Source organism: Melanostigma gelatinosum (assembly GCF_949748355.1).
Source record: "Melanostigma gelatinosum genome assembly, chromosome: 14".
In the NCBI taxonomy this organism is placed as follows: domain Eukaryota; kingdom Metazoa; phylum Chordata; class Actinopteri; order Perciformes; family Zoarcidae; genus Melanostigma; species Melanostigma gelatinosum.
Window position 1 is genome coordinate 13,302,032 of NC_136647.1, and position 23,169 is coordinate 13,325,200.

Sequence of the window (23,169 nt, forward strand, 5' to 3'; positions counted from 1 at the left end):
TCCTCGTTTGACTCCTCCGACTGACCTTTAGCTGTCCTGTCCACAAACGTTAACACGACATCAGCAAAGCCCTCTCTGTGGCTGCAGTGTCTTTGATTACTGGAGGTGAGACATCCGGCTGCAGTAATTCCCCTTATCCAGTTTTTCTGGAGCGTGAAGGACATCGCGGGAGACTCATTCTGAACAGGACGAATGCAGGACAGGGAGGAAGTCATACAGTTGGGAGTTGAGAAACACCGCCTTCCTAACATCCAGTCAACTCTCTGTCTGGCTCTCAGTGCATTTGTCACTACTTTCAGAGCAGTACGTGTAAAACAGAACAGGTTAGTAAAACGGCATTCTGTACAGAAACCTGATGTGGACACACAACAACACAACAGCAGGAAACAGCTTTCTAAACAGCCTACAGGTGTGGTGGGACAGACGGTAACGAGATTGCATGATATTGCGCAGCTGTAGAGGGGGGGGGGGGGGGATAAATGAACAAAATACACAGTTTGTACAGCCCGACCCCAAGCAGCAAAGTTCGTGTAAGAGGTTTGTTTACATCCAAATGCGATGCCTGGATCTGGCTCAGTGCTTTCATCAGTTAGTTCCAGTGCAGTAACACGTTGGTACCTGGCAACACAGCAATGACATCAGGTACCAAAAGAGAAAGACATACAGTACACACCCTCGACAGCCACGTCCATCCACGCACTCACAAGCGCATCCACGAAGTATCGCTCCACGTCGGATTTTGGATGTGAAGTTGGCAATTGAGAACAAATGGAGCTCATAAAAAGACTCAAAACGGTAATGTCGATGCAGCACGTTGAAATGTAGAAAAAGGAAAACACGCACACACACACTCACACACATTCAAATCGATTACTTCTGACATCAGGTGATGAATGACACACAACAGGGAACCAATCTGAACAAGACGCTAAAATCACCTACACAGACATACACCCTTGGCAAAGTTCACATTGAGTAAAGTGCCAGCAAACAATCCAATCAGAGAAGGAGGCGCGTGTCCTCCGAGTTTGAAGTGGGTACGTTTTTATACAGGAAATCATCAGGATGAGGAGGTCGGGAAGTGGCAGTAGAGCCTCTGCACGTCCACAGAGCTGTCACCGCAGGTCATAATCGCCGTCTGAATTGGCAAATCAAACAGAGGATGAGTGGGATTGATGCGGAGCCTCTGGTACCCCATTAACAGACAGAGAGATCAGTAGCCACATGGAGGGAGGAGAGGAGATTAGATGTTGAGGCTACATGGAAACTGATACAGCATTTCATCTTTTATCCATCCTCTCTCCTTCTTCCTCTCCCCTCCCCCTTTTCTTCTCCGTCTTCCTCTTTCTTCCTCCAGCACTGGATTTGGTTCTGGATTCGTTTTCTTCAGCTCTTTCTCTTTCCATCTCTTTCCTCTCGCCTTCTCTCTCTTGGCTTTGCTGCCATGGTTACAACATCATCCCTACATGAAGTGCATCTACAGAGGACGGGAGGAGAATGGAGGGTAATTTAGTTTGACAAAACACCTCATCAAGTGTTCAGGCATCGACTGACAAGCACATTTACCTGCCGCAGTGCCAGGAAAACAGCTGTACATGGGCGCGAGTGCTCAGTGGGCAATTACTTTCCTGTTATGTTTTGGATAATTGGTCAAAATATACTTGTTTGCTCTCCTGAGAGACGTACCAACTGATGGTTACTCGCTGTGCAAAACACTATCTTCCCACTTCCTGTTTAATTATCTGACAACGTGATTCCTGTTGCTGCTCGGGAGTGTCCTCTCCTTGACTTTACTTGTCAGTCGTTAAAACTAGCTATGAATGAATGCCTCAATTATGCCAGAAGACTTGCAGACAGGAAGCACATGAAGGAAAAATCCAATCGTGGTTGTTGTTATGCTGCTTACCTGCTTCTGCTGAAGTTAGTTATTTCCTACACTTCCCAGAAACGTGTTCAATATCCCCGAGATAACGAGCGACAGCTCCATAGCTACGACTTTCCGTTGAGGTACACACTCCAAAGCATGTTCAGTCAAGATTAGGTTTGGATTGTTTCGCTTTATTTTCTCCTAAACATGTCTACATATATTGAGAGATAAACTGATGCTAAACCGATGCAACTGTGTGTGTGTGCGTGCGTGCGTGCGGTTTACCTGTGTCCCCGGCATGGGTCCAAAGGGGTTGGTGGGTCTCAGGACAGGCTGGTTGTACATGACAGTCTGCGGGGCCATCATGGGAACGCCCCCCATCTGATGACTCATCTGAGGAGGGAGCTGCTCGGAGGACAGGTGGGAGAAGGAATGGCAACAGATGGGGAGTGGACAGGAGATAACAAAATGTTTCAGATTTCGAGTAGATTCATGCCAGCTGAGTATGAATGTATGAATGAGGTTAAAGCTGTTCTTTACCATTCCATACATAGGCACTTGGGGTGTCGTCATAGGAAAAGCCACTGGTGCGGGAGCCTGTATGGGAAAAGGACAGGATCACAATACATCGACTTTCTGGCTGAGATACAGTCTTAATCTTGCCCTGAAAGTTGATTACAAAGAGGTGCAGAATTTTACAACGTAGACTTGAGGTAGAAGAGTGGCAGCCACAAGGGATGAAACACAATGCCAAGGCAGCACAATAAGCGAAATAATTCCCTTTCCCTCTGATAATTCATGAATCATCCGCAACACAAAGAGCCTAATTATAAAAGTGTCACAAGCATTAAAAAAAAAAAAGCAGGGAGGTTTTTGGAGGATGTCAGGATTAAATCCAGTGCATAAAGAGGAGGGAAGGGAAGGTGAAGTGAATAAATGCACTTACGTAGCCAGTATAGATCATCCCGTTCTGTGGAGAGATACAGAGAAAGAGAGTTACAACAATAAAAGCATTGCTCTGGCCTTTTCTCAAAGTGAGCAGAGAAGATGAACCAGACCTTTGCCCATTCCTCATGCTCAAAACTCTTCGACTTTAAATTCCTGTCGTGCCATCGGCTTTCCGAGTCATTTGCTGAATAAATGAGCGGTTTGAGTCGAAGAGGTCAATCAGACGAAAATTAAAAGATGAAACCAGATTGAATGGAAGAGACTTGCGGATAATTAGAGTGGAGCACAAAGGACAGACACACATGTGGGAGCTCCTTTAAAAAGCCCCGAGTGCAGCGGAAAGTTACATTTGGCCAACAGGTACATTTAATGAGTTTCATTTCAGAATGAGATATATGACCGTTAGGAGAAACTGGCTTCTCTGACAGAATGATGGATGGCACCAAGTTAATACACAATACCATACTTCTTAAAAAACATTTGCTAGAGCAGTGCAGTAGTGCTTCCCTGACAAAAAAGGCCACATTTACAGACTTGACCCGATGTAACATAGAGACTTTATTGTCAGTTTGATTTCAATTTTAAGTTATTTTGTAACTCCCAGATGTACGACTAAAAATACATGTTGCAGTCCTACATTTCTTTTTATAATCAACACTTGCAAATGATAAGGTAATACAAAATGTAAACCATGTTTTGATGTTTCATTTTTACCTCTTTATGTAAGATTTCATTCAACCTTTTTTTTCTTTTGACAAAATGTACCAAAACACTGTCAGCGAGGAAGATCTTGGGTAGATTACAATGAGAATACATACGAAAACAAATTGAAATCATACCCTCTAAACTAAAAAGACATCTGTCGCTGATGTTTGTAGGAGACAGAAAATGTATTTGCAACTATTGTGATAATCAATTAACCGTTTAGGTAAGCTGCCAAATATTCTCTGACTTTAGCTTTTCTCGATTTTACCTCATCGTGAACTGAATATTCTTTATTCTTTAATTTATTCTTTCACAGCTTTTAAGTGGAGCACACCCAATGATAACAGTGTAAATTGTCCTGCTCATACAGGAGAATGAGTGAGTTGTGAATTACATTTTTTTTTTTAATTGAGAACTGTGCAAATATAGCTTTTAATTTACCATCTGAGGGACTTGCATGGGTGCAGGTGCCATGGGATGGGTGGTGTGAGTCCAGTTGGTGCTGGTGCACATGGTCTTTGACTGCCAGCCGCCTCCTGTTGGCTTCTTCTCCACCAGCTGACTCCACTGGAGCTCAGGCCTGATGGGCGCGCACACACACACACACACACGCGCACACACACACGCACACACACACACACACACACACACGCACACACACACGCACACACACACACACAGCATTTTTAGGTGCACAGCTTATGCAAAATCCGAAAGAACATGAATGAATCATAAAAGCGTTTGTGATAAAGTTGGATCGACGGCTGAATCATTTGCTTGTGGCGAAGTCTTAGATGTCAGGAAAACCCACTCACTTCTTAGCTTGCATCCCCCCAAACTGCAGATCTGAGAGAAAAAAAAAAAAAAAGAAACATATCAGCTGAAAGGAAGCAACAGAGCCGGAGAAGAATAACAGATAAAAATGAATATATAATATATTTTCGGGAGATTCTGCACACTCACTGCCAACGAGGTTGGCTAATGAAGAGTCCAAATCATTGGGCAGCATTTTCCCAGAGTGCAACTGGACTCCAGGGCTGTGAATATGAGCGGGTTGGGCTGGCTTTAGCAGGTCGCCTGACATCCAAAGGTCACCGTGGTAACATGAAAGGAGAACAGAGAGGAAGTGAGTCAAGAGCATGAAGCGACTGGACGTATCTGTCACAGCATATCCAGCTCTGAGTAGTGTGTGTTTATTTGCATGTTTCCTTGTATGTTTGCATATTTATAGGTGTGTGTGTGTGAGTCCTACCTCCCCAGGCATTGTTGTTGTTGGGCACAGTGTGTGTGGTCTGGATTGGGGTGTAGTTAGGCTGCAGGGTGAACAGCTCACTGGTCAGGTTTGGCACACTGCAGGAAGGAACATTTGAAGGACAGTTTTGTTTTTCATCTTATTTTTATGTAACCAGATTAAGACCGTTAATAAAAAATCTGATCTGTAATGACAACCGGACGAAAGGCTTGTTGTTGAAGAGCTGGAGTCTTTCTGCAACACACAGATGACTTTCCCTCTGAAGCAGTTTGACGCTGCAGATGTTAGACTCACTGGTTGCTGACTGGTACGATTGATGAATTGCAGAAGAGTTCTGTGGCCACTCCGCTGCTGTTGGCACTGCCCACTGACTGGGTGCTGGGTGACACATTGGGTGTCTGAATATCGATCCCCTTATGACTGTCCTCCTGCAATGGGAAGCATCATCAGTATAATATGATATTCCCGTGGTTTGCAAATATCCCTGCAGTACACAAGAATCGTGTTAACCTCCTCTGGAACAATGTCTGTTCCTGGGTGCTTCTTTGTTTGAGTGAGACATCCACTGCAGAGGGTCTTGAGATTGTGACTTCATTGTCATTCTCTGTGCAGCTCTACGCTGCGGGCCAGCAGCCAAACACAGACGGTGTAATTCACTGTACTGCAGGACTAATGCGCCTGTCCTTTCGACTTCAATAACAGTGTGGAGGACAAAAAGACTCGACGTACACTTCACACATTCTGAAATGGTTTCAGTGTGCGTTCCTCACTTAAAAGCAAAAGCTGTTCATTTGTGAAAAGGTGTGAACTCACAATGATGACGGTGTGGTTTCATTGGGTACAGTATTGTTGGTATGTCGCTGTGTAAGCCTGTCTCTATGTGTGTGTGTATGAGTCTTGAAAATGTCTCACCTTGTGTTGCTGCAGTCTGTTGTCTTCTGTCTTGTCGTCCATGCGGCTGAGAGAGATCCCAGTGCTGGAGAGAGAGGACACTGCACTGGACAAGGTGTTGGATCTAAAGTTGACACACAAACACATGTTTTTTTTAATGCTGGTTGCTACATTGCTTTGTTTTGTTTGTCTTTGCTCTTTTTCCACTCTATAATGCTTTGTGACCTGAACTTTATTTGAATAAGGCTGTAGAATCCTGCAGCTCTGTGAAGCTGTTATGGTCATTGTTAAGAAAACCAAACCGTTAGAGGTACGAAAGTATTGACTAAACTTACATCATGACCAGATGATAGATGATACACGAGATGAAAGGTATGACGAAGGTCACTGGGATTCAGAGGGAACAGTACATAAATGCACAACAATGGAATAAATGAAGGTTTGCATCATTATGCGTCATGGTTAGTGTTATGGTCGGCTACCTCTGGTAGGTAGCAAGAGGTTGCATCAACCTGAATAAAGCAGTGATTCAATGCAGCTATTTTAAACCTATTTGAGCTTCAGAGCGCCGAGCGGTGCGCAGAGTTACTGCCAAATGTTTGGATTCAATTATTAAATGTATTTTTTGTGATTTTACAAAGCTAGTTATTTGCATATTTGAATGTGCTCAAATATCCACGTAAATAAAACACAGTGATTCAAACAAAGCATGATTTCAAAGAGACGTTTGAAAATCACCACGACCATCACGACACATCTGTTTTCATGCTGAATGCTGAAATGCCTGTACGGTGGTCCTCCAGCTGGGATTTTGCGCTGCTCGCAAAGCTTCTAACTTCTCATGTAGCCTAAAGAGGCTGAGTGGACATAGCTACTGAGGCTATTTTTGCTTTGAATGTGTGTGTGTGTGTGTGTGTGTGTGTGTGTGTGTGTGTGTGTGTGAGGCCTTGCCTTTCTTATTCTATTAAATTCTTCTTCTTGCACCCTCCTTGGTGTCCATAGTCTTTTGATGTATTGTCGGTGAAGTTTGTTTCATTGTCTTTTCTAGGTAATTCTTAGGCGGTTGTATTTTTTACAATTGATGATCAGTTGTATGCACAGGCTGCAGAAAAATAACAGTTGGTTATTAGCTCTTGCGTGAGTCTATATGTTGACATTTCATACTCTTTATTTTGTTAGGTGATTCAATTGAACAGTAGTATATCATGTCATCACATGTTTAAGGCAGCTATGGTTTACTCTGAGCACATTTTTATCTCAGTATTAAGTACTTTACTTTTGTACTGTATAATTCAATTTTCAGTAAAATTGAGTACAGACGTTCATGTTCCCTTCTGTCACGGTCTTGGGTTTTGTTTAGTTGGTTTCCTGTTCATTTCCCTGCCTCTTGTGTCCCGTGTTCACTTCACTTCCTGCCTTTGTATGTTTTTCCGCCTGTGTGATTGTCTGCCTTGCCCCTGATTGAATCCTCCTGTGTCTAATCAGCTGCACCCCCCGAGTGTATTTAAACCCTGTGTGTCTCAGTGTCAGTTTGTCTTTCATGCTACCCGCTATGTATCCCTTTTTCCTAATTTACCTGATCCTGTTTAGTGTTTTGGCTGTTAACCCACATTTTTTTAATCCCCTACTGTGTAAGTTTTGTACTGAACATTTTCATTGTTATTAAAATCACTATTGCTCATCCCTCTGTTCCGCCCTGTCTCTCTGTGTTTGGGTCCATCCCCTGCTAACATTCTCGCCTTAAACTCTGACCCATTCAGGATCAATTGAAACACTTAAGTGAGTTTCCATCTAGTGCCATGAACAAGTCAGATGAAATCCCTGCAGGACTAATAAACACTGGTCAACTGGTCAAACTGGTCAACTTTACCTGCAAAACATCAACCTGTTGGTGATTTCACTTTGAGCATGTAAACATGCTGACTCAGCATTTAGCTCAAAGCACCACTGTGTCTAAATAGACCAACACAGAACTCCTAACATGGCTGTAGACACCTAGGCTGCGGTCGAAAAGTCAAAAAATGACCGAACGTCAACAGCCACTTTTCCTTGACCTCTATGGAAAATGTGATGGGGGTCAAGGAAAGATGTGAAGGATCATTTATGAGGAGTTAAGAAAAGACACCGTGGTGTTCAGAGAATCCGACTCCACTTTCACTGAGCTATGTAATTATGATGCAACAGCGGACGTCACTGCCGTAGGTCTGCCATGGCGAAACTACAACGGACTAAAACACAACCCCGTGAAATGTAATGGCCCACTGCATGCAGGCTTCACAAAGAGCTTCTTCTGTGAGAGGCTGCTTCACTCGTGGTGTGAAGGAGAGAACCGGAGCTCCTTCTTTCCTGCGGCTGTCACACTTAACACTGCTTCAGTAGGAACTGACAATTCACTTCAATTCACTTCAATTCAACATCAATGAAACTGTTCAATATTTCCTTTGTGCAATTGTTTAGATTCAACGATTCGGCTGTATTTCGTTTTTTAACAATTTAATAATCTATCATAGGCCGAGCTTTTGTATTTTACTGATGCGTCTTGTCATTGAGAATTTGTTCATTGACGGTTTGCTACATTTATTGTTCATTTTATTTCGTATTCTTTTAAAAATAAACTTATTTGTCACATGTTCGAAGTAAATAAATACATATGATATGAAACGTAAGGATTGTCACTGTCTATCCATATTCATCAACATGAATCCCATTACTTCATGACTGAGTATACTTGTTATACCTTTTGTAAGATAAGCATATTGTTTGTTATCATGGACGGCTGAATGGTGCGTCACTTTAAATGTTGCCGCTGCAAGGCATTGTGGGGAGGAATTATCTACTCCCCTTTCGTAAAGGAAGGTCCAGTGTCTCCTATGCTAAATGGGGCTAATAAAGGAAGCATTGAAGCACCTTTCCTTGGCATTTAAGGAATTCGAACATCTCTTATCATGGCGGCCACTTAGATACTTCCGGGTCATTTCCCTCATGACCCGGAAGTATCTAAGCGGCCCTTTTTGCTTAGGAAGCTTCCGACCTTCCTAAGCAAAAAGTACCGCAGCCCAAGTCTTGTTCATTGTTTGTTTTGTAATAAAAGTAGTACCAGTAGTTTTACAGAAGTAGCCCCCTGACGGCAGTAGTACTTGCTATAGTACCAAGAGTAATTGCTGTAGGAATAGCAGTAGTATTAGGTGGCTGCTGCAGCAGATCTGAGTAACTTGTTTGTGGTCTGATCGTACCTGCTTGCTGCGGAGAGGTCCTTGAGCTTCCTGCCCTCCAGAGAGGCTAGATGCTGCTCCAGAGCCTCCAGGAGAGAGCTGGGAGCCTGAAGGGGGGGTGTAAATGGGAGGGGAGTTGATGGGGTACCATTAGAACCACAGCCAAGTGGACAGAATGGGACAAACCGCTTTCTCTCACTCCCATCTCCTCACCTCCTCATTTTATCCCACTCACCCACATACGCGCACAAAGCGGCAGCAAAAATGAAGACATTACCCTCAGATTCATTGTCTACTCTACAACAGCTGTTTGCTCTGTTTTTTTTGTTTGTTTTTTTGCTTTTGGTTTCATCAGGTTTGGTTCACCGGCATGCAAACATCAGCCTTGGATCATGCAAGCGAGTCCACAGCGGGACTGACGGGTCAGGACAGAGCAGCGGAGCGTTGTATCTGCACGGCTCCAGAGTAGAAACACAACAAACACGTCTCTGAACCGTCTAACGAGCCCATGCAGAGGCCAGCAGTGCACAAACGCTGTCGTAAACACACGCACTTACACACGCACACGGGTAAAGAAAATCACAGTCCAAAAATTGAGAGTTAACTGGTGGATTCCACGTTAGGTGGTTAAAAGTCAAATTAACTTATTATTCATTTATTTTGTTTGGAAATTAGGCAGCAGCTAAAGCGAAGTACAAAAATTGTATCCCACTGGAAGCCAAGGAAGTTAACTCAGTGAAATGTAAACATCTGGTGAAAAACCAGGTATACACATCGAGCAGCTGGCCAGCACTCTTCATAGTAAAACAGAAAGGATGGATGGGTTCATTTGAACCACGATGTGATACCATGTTTTTCATCCAGAGTCTTGCATTTCAGCACCGGAGATCACAACGAAAACACAACAAGCAAAGAAAAGATTTCTCATATACTTATTTTAAGGGGGAAAGAGAGTAAAATGCGAATTCTGGATATCCTTCTTCAGAGAAATCTAGAATATGCTGAAGGTTTAAAAGTAAAACAGACACATATCTAGAGCTCAGTAAAGGCATGGGTCACTATGTTGTTGAATAAGTGCATATAAGGTCTTCTTAAGCACTACAGACATGGCATTCATTTTAAAAAGTCTTCCCTTCTCAGTGTGTTACCTGATTTCTCACATTGTAAACATTCAATTATGGTTCCATTGAAACGGATACTTTACATTTGCGGCCTTCACCATGATATGCAGTGCTTATGATGGCATTATGTACACCTATCCAAGTCATATTTGCAGAGACCTATCTAATAAAAACCATTCGCTGCTCTCCCCACAGCTAATGCAAAGGGACATGATCTTTTCAGGGAAATGATTTGAACACTGCTTATGTGGGCAAAAAACCTATTTCATAAAGCTGTGCTGACTTACTGATATGATAAGCCTTTGAATGAAGAGACAAGCCTTGATATTTACACTGGGAAAATGCCAGAAATACGGCTGTGGAAACAATAAGCCCCGGTCATGGATGTCTAAAATAGAAATGGCTAAAAACTTTTGCTATTCAGCTGCATACAGCTGCTTTCAAAAAAATCATACCGAAGAGTAAAATTAGTTTTGCAATGATTTCGATTATGAAAAAATGAAATTCCTCCGCTAATGCTTAGGAATTGTGAAAGATAAATGTGCTTCAAGGCTATATGCAGGTCTTCATTTATAGTTTCCTCTCTATTCTAGAGAAAAGGAAAAAAGGCGAAGAAGTTAAGGAGAGTGAAGAAGAGAGGAGGACATGGCAGCTGCAGTGTGGGCAGGTCTGTAGGGTGAGTAGGGAACGGGAGCGTTTAGAATGAAGCATTGACTTGACGGATTTAAATACTGGTTGACTGATTGGTTGATTGACTGATTGAGATGAGATGTAGACTGACCTGTGTGAGATCGGGGCTGTCGCCCTGATCTATCCCAACTCGCTGTGTCACAAAAAAGGAGGGAGGGGGTAAGGGAGGGAGGAGGGAGGCAAAATAAAAAATAAACCAAATGTAATAATAAAACAAGAAATAAACCAACAAAATCCAACAGAGTTAAAAAAGAAGAAGAAAAAAAAGGGAAGAGGCGTGTGAAGGAGGAAGAGGAGGAGGAGGAGGAGGGAGAAAGAAGAATCAAACTCAAGCATTCATTACTTCATGCAGTGGCTGGAAAGGAAACAAATAAAAGACAACAGAGGAGGGAGCATGCTCACGCATACAAACACCAATATATACACAGTTTATGTACACACACTTATACACACACACACACACTGAGATCTGGAGACTGGTTTGAAATGAATGCTGAGCACACCGACTGATTGAACAGGCAGGGCAGAGAGGGCAGACAACAGGTCACGTGACTGCGAAGTAAGAAACATCCAAAAGGAAGACACTCAACTAATGTTGACTTTGAACAGAAAGAGAAAGGGGGGGGGGGCACAGATGACACACAAACAGACAAACACACATTTTGTTAGACAGATAAAATGAATGGGTCCTTAAAGTCAACGTTAGTCTGTTGTAGTTTTTTTCTTTGGATCGAGTGGCTGCACCCCAAACCTTCCAAATAGGAACAAAACCAAGCAGAGGGAAAGCTTTTGAAGATGACGGGATAATACAAGGCAGGATAACACTGTTTATGTTCACTGTGCAGTCTAGAAGGAACTGCCACTGTTCATTGGACAACAGCCGTTATAACGTCGTTGTTTTTTAAGAAAAGAGAGGAAAGAAAATAAGAGGAAGAGGACAGAGAGAGTGATAGAAAAAGAGCTTGCTTGGGCATGCAGTGCAGGCATGTGAACAGGCAGCACGCGAGGGGTCCCTCAACTGGAAGCTCTACATGAGTGACTCCCTGATAGGCTAAGACTCAGCCATTAATCACTTGTCATGGAGTCACCCCCTCCGCTGGTCAGGACAAGAGAAGGACAGAAACAGGAGGAACATCTAGAGGCAAAAAAAGACTGAGGAAGATTAAGGAGAGCCCCCGGACACTGATCTACGGTCAGTTTTAGGTTCGGAAATAGCAACCGTAAATCAGATCCAAAGGGAAACAAGTGTGGAGCGAATCTCAACAGGTTTAAGTGGATTTTCTCTGCAGGTGAAATTCTTCTGAGAAACGGGATCAAATTATAATTGAACATGGAGATTCCTTCATAGGAGGCTGTCGAGATTCGCCCCAGACAGATATTCTCGCTCTCTCCAGTGGCGTATAACTCTGTTTCCTCCCGTGGAGGAGCAGCAGGACAAACGAACGTTACCTCTGCCACTTTGAGAAACTCAGACAGTTTGGTCATCCTGTTGAGGAAAGTCTTGTAGATCTCCAAAGCTTCTTTGCACTGGTTCTTCTTCATGTCAAAGTATTTCTCTGGGTATCAGAAAAAACATTACAAAATCAGCACAAAATCAGCTGTTTATTCACAAATCAGGGAAACGCACATGTTCGCCATCAGTAAATACCTTATTTTAGCCCACTGAGGTGCTGGATGATGATGGTAGAAAGTGTATGCAATAAAACAACTTCAAAATCAACCTGATACTGATTTGTCCTGATAATCCCGCACATCTGGTGCAGATGAAGGCTAAAATATATTCCTCATAGAGTCCCAGTTACTATTTAACCATAGTTGAAGAGCCGTCAATTAAGTAATGATTCATTTCACGAACTCCTCATTGAGAAGTCTGATGGTCTGTTCCCAGCCCCTGACTCCTCACTGGCTGAGTGATTAATGGAAGAAAAGAAGGTGATCTTTTCGATGCAGTCGGAGGAAAAATTGATTTTCCCCTTTTTAAAGAAGGGTTGAGTCTCATTAATCTCGCACAGCCAGACCTATCTCCAAACAGCGCTGTTCAAACCAATCACAATAGTCCTGGGTATCCGCGCAAAATAGAGGACAACGCCTGCTGAAATAGGCGGCCAATGGCAGGCTCATACCTGCAGTCTACATCCAGTGAGTCAGACTGCAGTCTTGTGATCTCAACATCAGAGGCAGATTACTGCATAAATACGACTGTATCTGCTGTATTGTGTGTGCGGTTTACCCAGCATGTTGATGACCCCTTCGTTGTAAGCAGCAAACAACCGAATGGAGTCTTTAAACAGCAACATGAAGGCTGTGTTTATCACTCCATTGGTTAGCTCGTTGGAGTTGGGCTGGAGGAAAGTCGGAGAGAAAGAGAAAATGAATGAGATCGGATCACGATCTTACGGTATTTTACAATCAAGCGTTGAGTCTTTGAGTCAGATGTTTTACCTGGAAATCCAGCAGTGCGTCCAGCTGGTTTTGGATGATTGGCAGAGTCTTGATCAGCTTCTCTGTGGTCATGGTGCGCATCACGCCGTCAGCTCTGGTAGCAGACAAGAATACATGCACACAAAACACGCATGCAACACACACACACAGGATTTATCAGGCCTGGAGACCTAAGCTGTGTACGCGTGTAAGGACGTCCCTCAGATATACGCTGATGTGGATTAGCATCAAAAAACACAACTGGGTATCTGTTGTTCCGACCAACCCACAAACTGTTCCTTTTGTTGGCTGTCTAGGTCATATATCAAACAGATTTAGCCTTTGGATTGTTGAATCACATGTTGTTTTTCTGAAGTAAAGCATTCAAATAAAAACACTGCCCATGCCGCTGCATATATGTGACGTGTGTGTTGAGGTTGTTACCCTCTCTTCATCTTGGTGAAGTCCACTGCTGCTAGTCTGTAAGACATGGCTTTTTCATTCAGGTAGCGGCTGTAGCGTCTGATGAAAGTTGACATGTTATATCCTGCGGGGGCACAGAGGGGGCGCTGCAGTTAGAGACGGATCACCTATATTTAATTACAAAGTCATGTGTTTCCATTTTCAGCTTCTTGTGTCCAACAAAAGGCACATTTATCTGCAGCGTTTCAATCCCGGACCGCAGCTTCCCTTTGAAATCAGCCCTGAAATGGGCTGATTGATAGTGTTACAGAGCCAGGGAGAGTCTGACATAAAGTCATTATGTTAGACGTGCAGCACTGCTGAGTTTACAAACAGCCAAATAGCATTAAATCACCTTGTAGCGCAGCCTTATCGAGAAAGTTGTTGAGGTTGAAGAGCGTGTTTCTGGAGGCAAGGTACTGCATCAATCTCTGATGGGGAAAGAAAAGAGAGGAAAGAGTTCGTGACTTATCTGATGCTGTTCCCTGACAACATCCAGTCAAGTCCACTCAGACACAATAACAGTGTCTATGCCATGCAAAGCGAAGGGTTTTGTTTCTAGACAGCAGTTGCAGCTTTGAAAGCATTTCACAGAGAGTTTGTCGACTTAAAGTCATGAAATCGACACTTTGACTTCCTTCAACACTGTAGCTGCCTTTGTTTTTAAAGATCGGTGTAAAATTGAACAGTGATCCTATTCCAGCATCCTGTTTTGACAACAAATGCATCACATTAAGGAAGTAAAGGTGCCAATCAATGGGTTTTAAACCCTCACTTTTTCTGGGCAGGTAAAGTCGGAACATATCGTCACTATTTGTGCTGCGAAAAGTTTGCTGTTTGAAAACTTTTGAGAGGGTCAGTGTAGCCGCTGTAATCCCTCTCTCTCGTCTGACACGCTCATCGTTTAACATCGTCTGATGCTTTGGATGTTGCTCCTGTAGTGTGAGCGAGCGGAGCGAGGTGATTTGTCACGCTGGCCATTGAAATGTCAGCGGTATGCATCATCGGTCCTTGTTGCGCATGCGGAAGACGCCGCTTCAGAGAAAGTCGCTGCAAGAGTTGGAGAGAAATTGCTTCAGCCTTGTGAGCAAAATGTCAGATTCTGGACAGACCAATGACTCGAGCTAGCCGATTGGCAATCAGTCTGTGTGAATGGAGGCGGAGGCTCAGGGAGCATTAGATTGCACAGGAAATGTCTTTGTTTCATTGACTCCCAGGTGCACTTTTCTAATGCTTCATTAATAGTTCATCATCTTGTGTCGGCCTGCAACTAACATTGCATTGTCAACAAATATGTATAAAGTGTTCCCAACAATTAACAGACTATCGAAATTGTTTTTGATTGGTTTTCTGTCCGTTGACGAATGGAAAATTGACAAATCAATTCAGCACTAGTGAGCTCATCCTGAAGCTGATATTCTGCAGCTTTCCACTGTTACAACTAACTGGACGAACGATCCCGGCATAGACTGCTGTTGGAGTTGACCATCAAGCTTAGTGACTTGTGGCAGGGCATGGCAGTTTTTTCTTCACGATTGTGTATCCTATTGTAGTGAGGGATAAATCAAGCTAACACCCAGGATTATGACAGCAATACTGATGAAAACATTCTCTTTTTTAAATCACTGCTATGAGAACATTTTTAGAGCGTAACATAGCATCTTTGATCTCATTGAAACAAGCTTCTTATTTCAAGATGCCCAACTACTTTCTTGCCGTCCTGAGATTCTTTGCTCACCTCGTTGCCGTACATCATGAGGTGGTGTGTGGTGATGAGCGCTTTGAAAACCACTATCCAGCTGTTGCTGGCCGTGCGCTCTAGCAGTGTGTCTGCCAGGTGGGGGATGCTGACGTTCAGCTCATTGGTGCAGTGGATCAGGTCTGGAGGACACAAAACAAACAGCATAATCTATTCTGGACATGCAGAGAACGCTGTAAAAGAATAAACCAATAATTGTATTGGTTTATGAAAAAGAAAGGTTATCGAAACGGGCATGTGGCCAAGAGGAGATCATCTGTAAAGTCGCAGGTTTGACTGCTATGAACATTCACGTGTCCTTCAACTCAAACCCTGCATTTTCACTTACTGTAAGTCACTGTGAATAAAAGCAGCAGCCACATGCCAATGTCAGAATTTATTACCTTAGAGAGCTTACGGGCTGAGTTATTGAGAATCGATGGAATGAATGAACCTCCACGATGAAGGCAGTCTTATCGAATGGTGCATTCATTTTGACTCTCTCAATATCAGCACTCGTATAATGAATAAATGATTATATAATGATAGAGACTGAATAGACAGATGAATCAGAACCTACTGTATCACAAAATCCAATTGTGTGGCTTCTATTCAACAGTGCCACCTACTTTCCACCAAAATGCCCAAAAAGAATCAAGTAAGAAGATGGAAAATGATGTTACAAGGTCAATTCAACACCAACAATGGATGCACACTTTGAAAAGAACGGTCAAATGAAGTGCCCCATGATGAATACTGAGTCACAGTTTCCTTCCAAAGCATCATTGTCAACAATAATGGAATAAAACCATAGACTGCATAGGACGCAGCCATTTCGTTCATTTTGGCTGTCGCCATCTTGATCTTTGACCGTCGCCATTTTGTTTTTTTTGCAACCAGAAGACAAAAACGAGAGGGTGGAGCTAAGAACAACCAACGCTGACTTAGACATTTATAGGCAACCAAAACATGACAATTAACTGTCATGAAACACTCTGTGAAAGGGTTAAAGTTGTAAGATGAAAGCACAGGAAACTCACAGACCGGACAATGCCGTGGTAACGACCTGTCAGTCACAACAGCCCGCCCTAAAGCATATCTCTGCTTTATTTCACTCTAAATGGGACAATAATGCACTCAATGAACATCATGCTGTGTTGATAAAGACTTGAAACTAGTTGTTGAGACCATAACCTCATGTTCACAATGAACTCATGTCACAAAGTGACTCAAATGTTTACCGAATGGGACTCTCTCTCATTTAGAGCGTAAATGATCTGTTCAAAGCAAACGTGTTCCACATTTGAAAAGGAAAATAGCTCAACGTTCTGCTGTTTGTCGGATTTAAAAGGTCCGGTAAGATGGCAGGCTGATGGTGTGTATTTTGAATGAAGAACTGCCAAGTTAACTCAGGAACAGGATCGATTTTAAAAGCAAAAGAGAGAAGCTTTCAGTTGTATGTTAACAATGGTATGTCATTCAGGATTCAGCTGTGAACACTAAACATACAATGAGGTCAGGTTGGTGGAACAATGCCCTAAATTCTTCAAGGATTTCTCTGGCAAAAGATCAAAATGTGAAATGTGCCCTGTATACTGCATATTCTGCAAAGCTTATTCAGCTGTGATTCAGTTGGATGACTAAAAATAAAAGATTCAAATCTCCAATTACAATTACAAAATGATTTGTTGTCTGAAACCTGACCTTGTGTGTTTTACCGTGAAACCCTTGGCCTGTATTGTAAATAGACCGTACTGTGCACTTGTAGAGCTGCTTCATACAATCTGTTCAGTGACGTTAAGGATCTTTTCTGGATAAACCAATTACATTTATTTCACTATTCTGCTCTGCAGTCTTCTCTGCAGTACGGTAAAAACTTGAAATTAAGCCGCTTATTTAAAACCCGGTCAGGAACAGGCTCTAATACTAATGATAGTGTAAAATAAATGCCTCATTAAGTGATGGAACCAAGTGGCCGAATAACAACAGGAAGAAATCAAATATGACCAGATGAGCTGGAACACTTAAAGATGAGAAGCAATTTGACTTGAATTTGACAGCCGAGCACAACATGGAAAAGAACAACACATCAACAATGACAAATAAAAAAACTAAATTTAAAAAAAGGCAGATTCAGTAAGTGAAACCACTGGGGGAGTGAGAGGAAGTGAACTTGGATTCAAAGAGAGGCGAAGAGAGACATTTGCGTGCTGAGTTACTGTGAGAAAACTTCAAGCAAGGTTTGGTTTCTGAGGCAAATCCTTGGTCTGTTTCTTCCACAGGCTCAGAGGTTATCTGGGTTCATTTGGAAGCTCTCTGATGTTTTCTGCGCCCACTGAAACATTGGATACAAAAGAGTGCCAGTCGATACCACGGTTAAGTTTTCGATGCATGTCAAAGGCAGCCCGTTGCACCGGCAGTTCACTTAATGCCTCAATCCTGTTCATCTTCACTTCTTATGTTATTCAGCAGTGTGAAAACCCCAGGGGCAACAACACAGACGACAATAATAATTATCGTCTTCATCGACTCGTCCAACTTTGCCTGCCATGACCGGCTCTCGCTCTGCTGCATTAACGTCACGACGTTTGCTTCCCTGCATGAAGGACAAATATAAAGGTCTTCCAAAATCTGAAAGTGGAAAGTGAAACCTGTAGAAGACAATATTTAAAACATCATCAAATGATTCTCAAACCCGTTGTTAGTAAATATCCATATACAGAAATGCTAACATGAAAAAATAAAAGGATCAGGATTTATACCCGACCGCGATGAATCTTTACATCTGGAATCCCCTCTAAAAACAAATAAGGACTGTTTTTTCTTCCCCGAATTAAATTTCGGGGCATTAATATCAAAACGGTACATGGTAATAGTAGCGTTCAGTCATGCTTCACTCATTGTTCATGGTTTGTTTGTGAATTTCCTTCCTGGCTTAATAATTGATGGGACCGTATTGATTTCGGCTCATTAATGTTTCCTGTCACAAGTGAACAAACACACCAGTAAGGTGGACCTGCTTCACGCGTTTTAGCCCCTATAGCGTCATCGCTGTATGAATGTCAATGTCAATATTGGCTGCATCCTCATGGCATTTGGTGCAAACGTGCATGTTAACTTTTCACAGTGCGCCATCATCAGCTTAACTTGTCCGCTCCTTTGCTTTGTGACCAAATACCTGAAAAGCGAATGACGCTCCCACCAGCTTCAGTTGTACTTTATGTTTAGTGTGCAAATGCTAGCATGCTGACATGCTAAACTACAAAGGTGAACATGGTTAGCATTATACCTGCTAAATATGAGTTAGTTTGATCTGGTTTAGGGTAGTTTGACAAATCCGTGTCTATTTGTTGTGCTGTATTTTGTTGTTTTAATGGAGAATAGTAGAATGCACGAGCTAATTAAGAGCTAACAGGCTGTACAAATTGGCTAGCTTCACATGTCAGCTGCAGTATTTTATGTTTCAGTTTAAATCCTCACCAACATGCAATATTGTTTTTGCGGTGATGACATTATGCGTGTGAGGACTGGACTGTAAAAATGGCTACCTTTTTTTATTTAGCATTTGGACTGTAGTTATGTGGCACGTTTTCTTTTTGTTGTGACAGTTTGTTCAATTAGATGCAAGAAATTGGTTTAAGAGTGAAAAAACACTCCAGAATTCAGTCTTTTTTGGACACTGTTGGCCAGCTGTCTTGAACGCTGATGTTCGCATTTAGCACAAAGGACCACGGTGGCTAAGGACAGCGTACAGAGCAGCTATCACAACTTGTTTAATAAATATATTATTTAACTTTTCACAGAGTAATAGCAAACCTCTCATGCTTCTGCTGAAATACAATTACACCTAAGCCATTCAGTCAAATACATGGGTCCACCTGCACGCATTCCTTTGGGTGATAACACATCAGCTAGGATTTAATCATAGACGTGTGACAGATCGCCAGAGGGATGTGATGAAAAACCAACTGCCAACTGGGATTATTGATAAACTGCAGTCCAAAGGACATAATGTACATCAATAACACATTTAGAAACAGGATTAAGGACAACGTTGTGCAAACATTAATAACAACAAGATGACAACACGGTGTCATCAAGTGAACTTCACGGCATTTGTAATGCTCGTTAGGATAAAATGTAAAACCAGTGTCTTAAAGTATGTGCGACAGCTTTAAATGTAATAAAAACCTTTTTTTAAAAGCCGTTTCAAGACCGTGGCTTTAGATAAAGTGAGTCATTTTCGCGACCTGAAACTGCATTGCAAGATGGGGTCATGATACTGGCACACAGACGTGGGAGTAAGTGTGCGGAGGTATCCATTCCTTCCTGTAAGTCAAAGCCACGCCGTCTATTTCTCTTCTTCTGGCATCATTTCAACATCTTAGCTGTGTCACTTAATTTGGCTAGGAAGGCCAAAAATGTGGCCGCCAAGGTGCACAAGGTCTTTGATTATTCTCCACACGTTTTGTTGCCTCTACGGTACATCACTATTACAACCGTGACACGCAACCAAATAAATCATATGCTGAATATCGCAGCTGCGTTGCTTTCGGGGCAGAAGGTCATTTTTGGACTGATTACTATTCTGTGTGTGATGAATCTTATTTATACCGCTGCTCTCTACTATCTCAGCCATGCAGAAGGCCGACTTGTGAAAGTGAAATCCCATTACTCCGTCTGTCATGCTCATCATTGCTGTGAGCTAGTAAATAATCAACATTGGCCGTTTATGTCACCAACCAGTCTGTGTTCAAAAAGAGATGCCGGAGAGACACTCTGAATAGCTTCAATGGGCCAGCAATGCGTCTCATTTACCATGCGCGGTATTTGGAGAAACGGCACAGCGCTTCATCTATTCCTTTGACTGAACCTGGCAATGAGGGGGTCGACATAACAAGTTGAGTATATTTTCAAGGCGATTGAAACGTTTGTATTTGTCAAACCTCTCAGATTTGGTAAACCGATTCAGAATCGATGGCCAGGTGCGTTTGTTCTGATGTAAACGTGAAGTTGGCTCCAGTGGATATGATTTTAAATATTTGCCAGCAACCTCTGTTTCCTTATACGTTGTTCCTCTCTAAGCCTTTTCTGTTACCCACGTTGATTTTGTCCATTTGTCCGTCCTGCTGAGAGCTGCATCTCTCCATTACCTCAACATACAGATCAAGTGTTCGGCATGTTCAAAAATAAAAAAGACTCCAGTGGGGGTCTGGGTGAGTTGCACAAAGAGGGCGTGGGTCACACACACCTAAACTTTCAGACCTGAGATTGACCCGCAGTCTTTGTGCAGCCAGCTCACCAGAAGCTCCTTAGAGCGGTTGAGTTAATTGCCTTTTCTTTGCATTCTTTATTCGCTTCCCCACCACCAGGGATTACTGTAGATCCACTGACCTCCTGATCACCAACTCACTGCGTCTTCCATTAATTAAGCCTTGAAAACGCTGCAGTCAATATAATGCCAGCGTTCTTTGTTATATCATGTCCTGGATGGAGAAGCGAGGCCCCTCTCGAAGGAAATAGAAAGTGTTTTATTGTGAAAGCTAGCTGTGTCTATTAGAACAGCTGCATCTGAATGGCTCAAGTACAAAACATTCATTCAGCTAAAAAGAAATTCAATTCAGCCTTCCAGGGGAGTGAATTGAGCAAAGCCTTCAGTTTCTGCTTTGGCATGGAGCTTTTTATTCCACTAATGATCGCAATACGAGCCAGAAAGGCCTCGTGTAACCACCTCGACGAGAACGAACTGACCTATTATGAGAGAAACTTCATTGTCCTCGAGAGCAGCAGTACAAACCTTTTCTTACAATCCATTTGACGGATGCAAATTTGTCATGTAAATTCTCCAGATCTATTTTAAGAACATCTGCTCTCACCCTTGAGTTAAGTGACATTTACTGGTTTCCGAGAGACGATACGACTCCGTGGCTGCTGAAGGTGGACGACCTGCCATTTAATAACTGCAGGGGTGTTGTGTTCTTATAAAACTGTGGCTTCGGCAGGAAGCACAACAATGAACCAATAATGGTGCCAATCACTTGATGCCCTTTAACTGGTTATTTTCTTCTGCACTTATAATACTTTATTTAGAGTCATCAATTGGCTCGATTTTCTTTAGAAATTAAAAATTGCACTCAGTGTTGGCTAATGTCTTTAGAAATCCTCATCTGTACCAAGATTTGAACCCTCACAAACGGCTACAGCAGTAACACTGAAAAACATGGATGATTGGCTTTTAGTGGTGCTCACAATCAAGATAAGATTTGTATGAAATGAAAGCAGAAGTAATTACTCGGTGTTGCGATTCAAGAGTCACAAAAGGGCTTTTTCATCGTAAGTGCATTTCTGAACCTTGTCAAACACCCCCGCTGGGTGGGTTTTTTCCTGCTTTAATGGCCTTATTTTTGTAGGATAGAGTGATACAGCCCTGATTTAGATGTATTGTGTCGAGGCGCCCGGTGGCACATCTTGTAAGGGAGTCCAGAATTCCCAGTGTCACCTCTGCTGTGGACATGACTGACTAATCCACTGCCAAACTTGCCGGCCGACTGGCTGGGTGTGTAGCTGGATGGCTGACTCTTGGCGACCTGCCTTGTTGTTCCCCTCGGACTGATTTCCTCTTGATTAGCCATCTTGCTATTCACTCGTCTGTCGTTCTCGCTGTCCGGACTGACTGCCTGTGACTCTGACTGTCGGCCCCATTGATTACCCGTGCTCTCCATCGATCACGTCAAGTAATTATAGAAAATCCACCTAATCTAATAATCACTGTCACAATCTGCATGTGAGGACTCCTCCTCCTCCCACGTGTACACAATTGCTACAGTTTGCACACACAGCTAATTAGCAGCATGTGGAGATAAAGAATCTGTCTGCTCAAACGCCTCATTGTAACACCGCACCAGCAGATCTATACAGTACACACACACCGACTCTCTGCTCCTCCAGCACCTCCGGACTGCCGGCAGTAGCACATCCATTAATGACTGTAATGCACCAGAGGACATGACAGTGAACTTGAATGTGACATTATAGAAACCCAAAAGACGATGTTGGTGATGCTGCAGAAATAACGCACATTTGGTTCTGAAGTGTCTCCAGAGAGAGGATGTAGTGCTGCCGCTGATATTACCGTTAATAATGGATGGGCCTACACTGTAAAGCGGCTGGTTGCAATGTGATTAGCCCATACCAGAGTGGCCTATTTCCCCTGACTGACATGCACAGGCTGATTGCCTCTCGCCTTCTATATACACATTTACTGGTCACACTAACAGCCAAATACATTGTAGCTGTGATTTGATGCGTAGATCCCGTTTTAATCTAAGGGAATGTGATGTCTAATTAAAGAGGCTGCAAACATAACCGGGCCGGATGAGAGAGAGAAAGGGGGGGGGGGGGGCATAACAGATGCTGTTTATACAAGCTATCCTTTGTGAGGAAAGATGCTGGTAGCTTGATGCATGCAGGTTATCGATACAGTAAGCGGTGATGGCATGCTTAACCTACAGTCAAGGTGCTTCTTCTTGGGTCCGCTGACTTCGTGCGTCGTGGCCTTGCAGACGGCTTTGCTGATGGCAGACCCGGTCATGCTGTGCTGCGCCGCGGCGATCCGGTCCGTCAAAGACTGCCCCGACATGTTACTGAGGAGGAGGAGGTGGTGGTGGAGGAGGAGGAAGAGGAGGCAGGCGGAGTGATGGTCGAGGATTCCGGGTGGGGGGAACCGGGGAGGACGATCAAAATGTCTTCAGTGGCAGGGAGGAGGGTAGTGCCCTCTGCGAGAATCGGCCGTCTGAGGAAGAGGAGGAGGAGGAGGAGGTGGAGGAGGAGGAGGACAGCAGCGTATACCGGCAAAAGATCCG

The 23,169-nt window shown here is 43.1% G+C and overlaps 1 protein-coding gene across 1 annotated transcript; it reads right to left on the reverse strand.

The window, feature by feature from the left end:
* Positions 1-499: 499 nt before the first annotated feature.
* LOC306788512 (phosphatidylinositol-binding clathrin assembly protein-like) lies at positions 500-22,946 on the reverse strand (the record flags this gene model as incomplete). Its single annotated transcript, XM_079284062.1, has 19 exons — positions 500-1,477; positions 2,153-2,272; positions 2,408-2,464; positions 2,814-2,837; positions 3,962-4,100; positions 4,336-4,366; positions 4,484-4,597; positions 4,773-4,870; positions 5,067-5,200; positions 5,685-5,787; positions 8,897-8,982; positions 10,778-10,819; positions 12,136-12,242; positions 12,917-13,028; positions 13,129-13,222; positions 13,552-13,654; positions 13,925-14,000; positions 15,308-15,450; positions 22,817-22,946. The coding sequence occupies 19 exons, from the start codon at positions 22,944-22,946 to the stop codon at positions 1,463-1,465; spliced, it is 1,728 nt and encodes a 575-aa protein (XP_079140188.1). The 3' UTR covers positions 500-1,462.
* Positions 22,947-23,169: the final 223 nt, after the last annotated feature.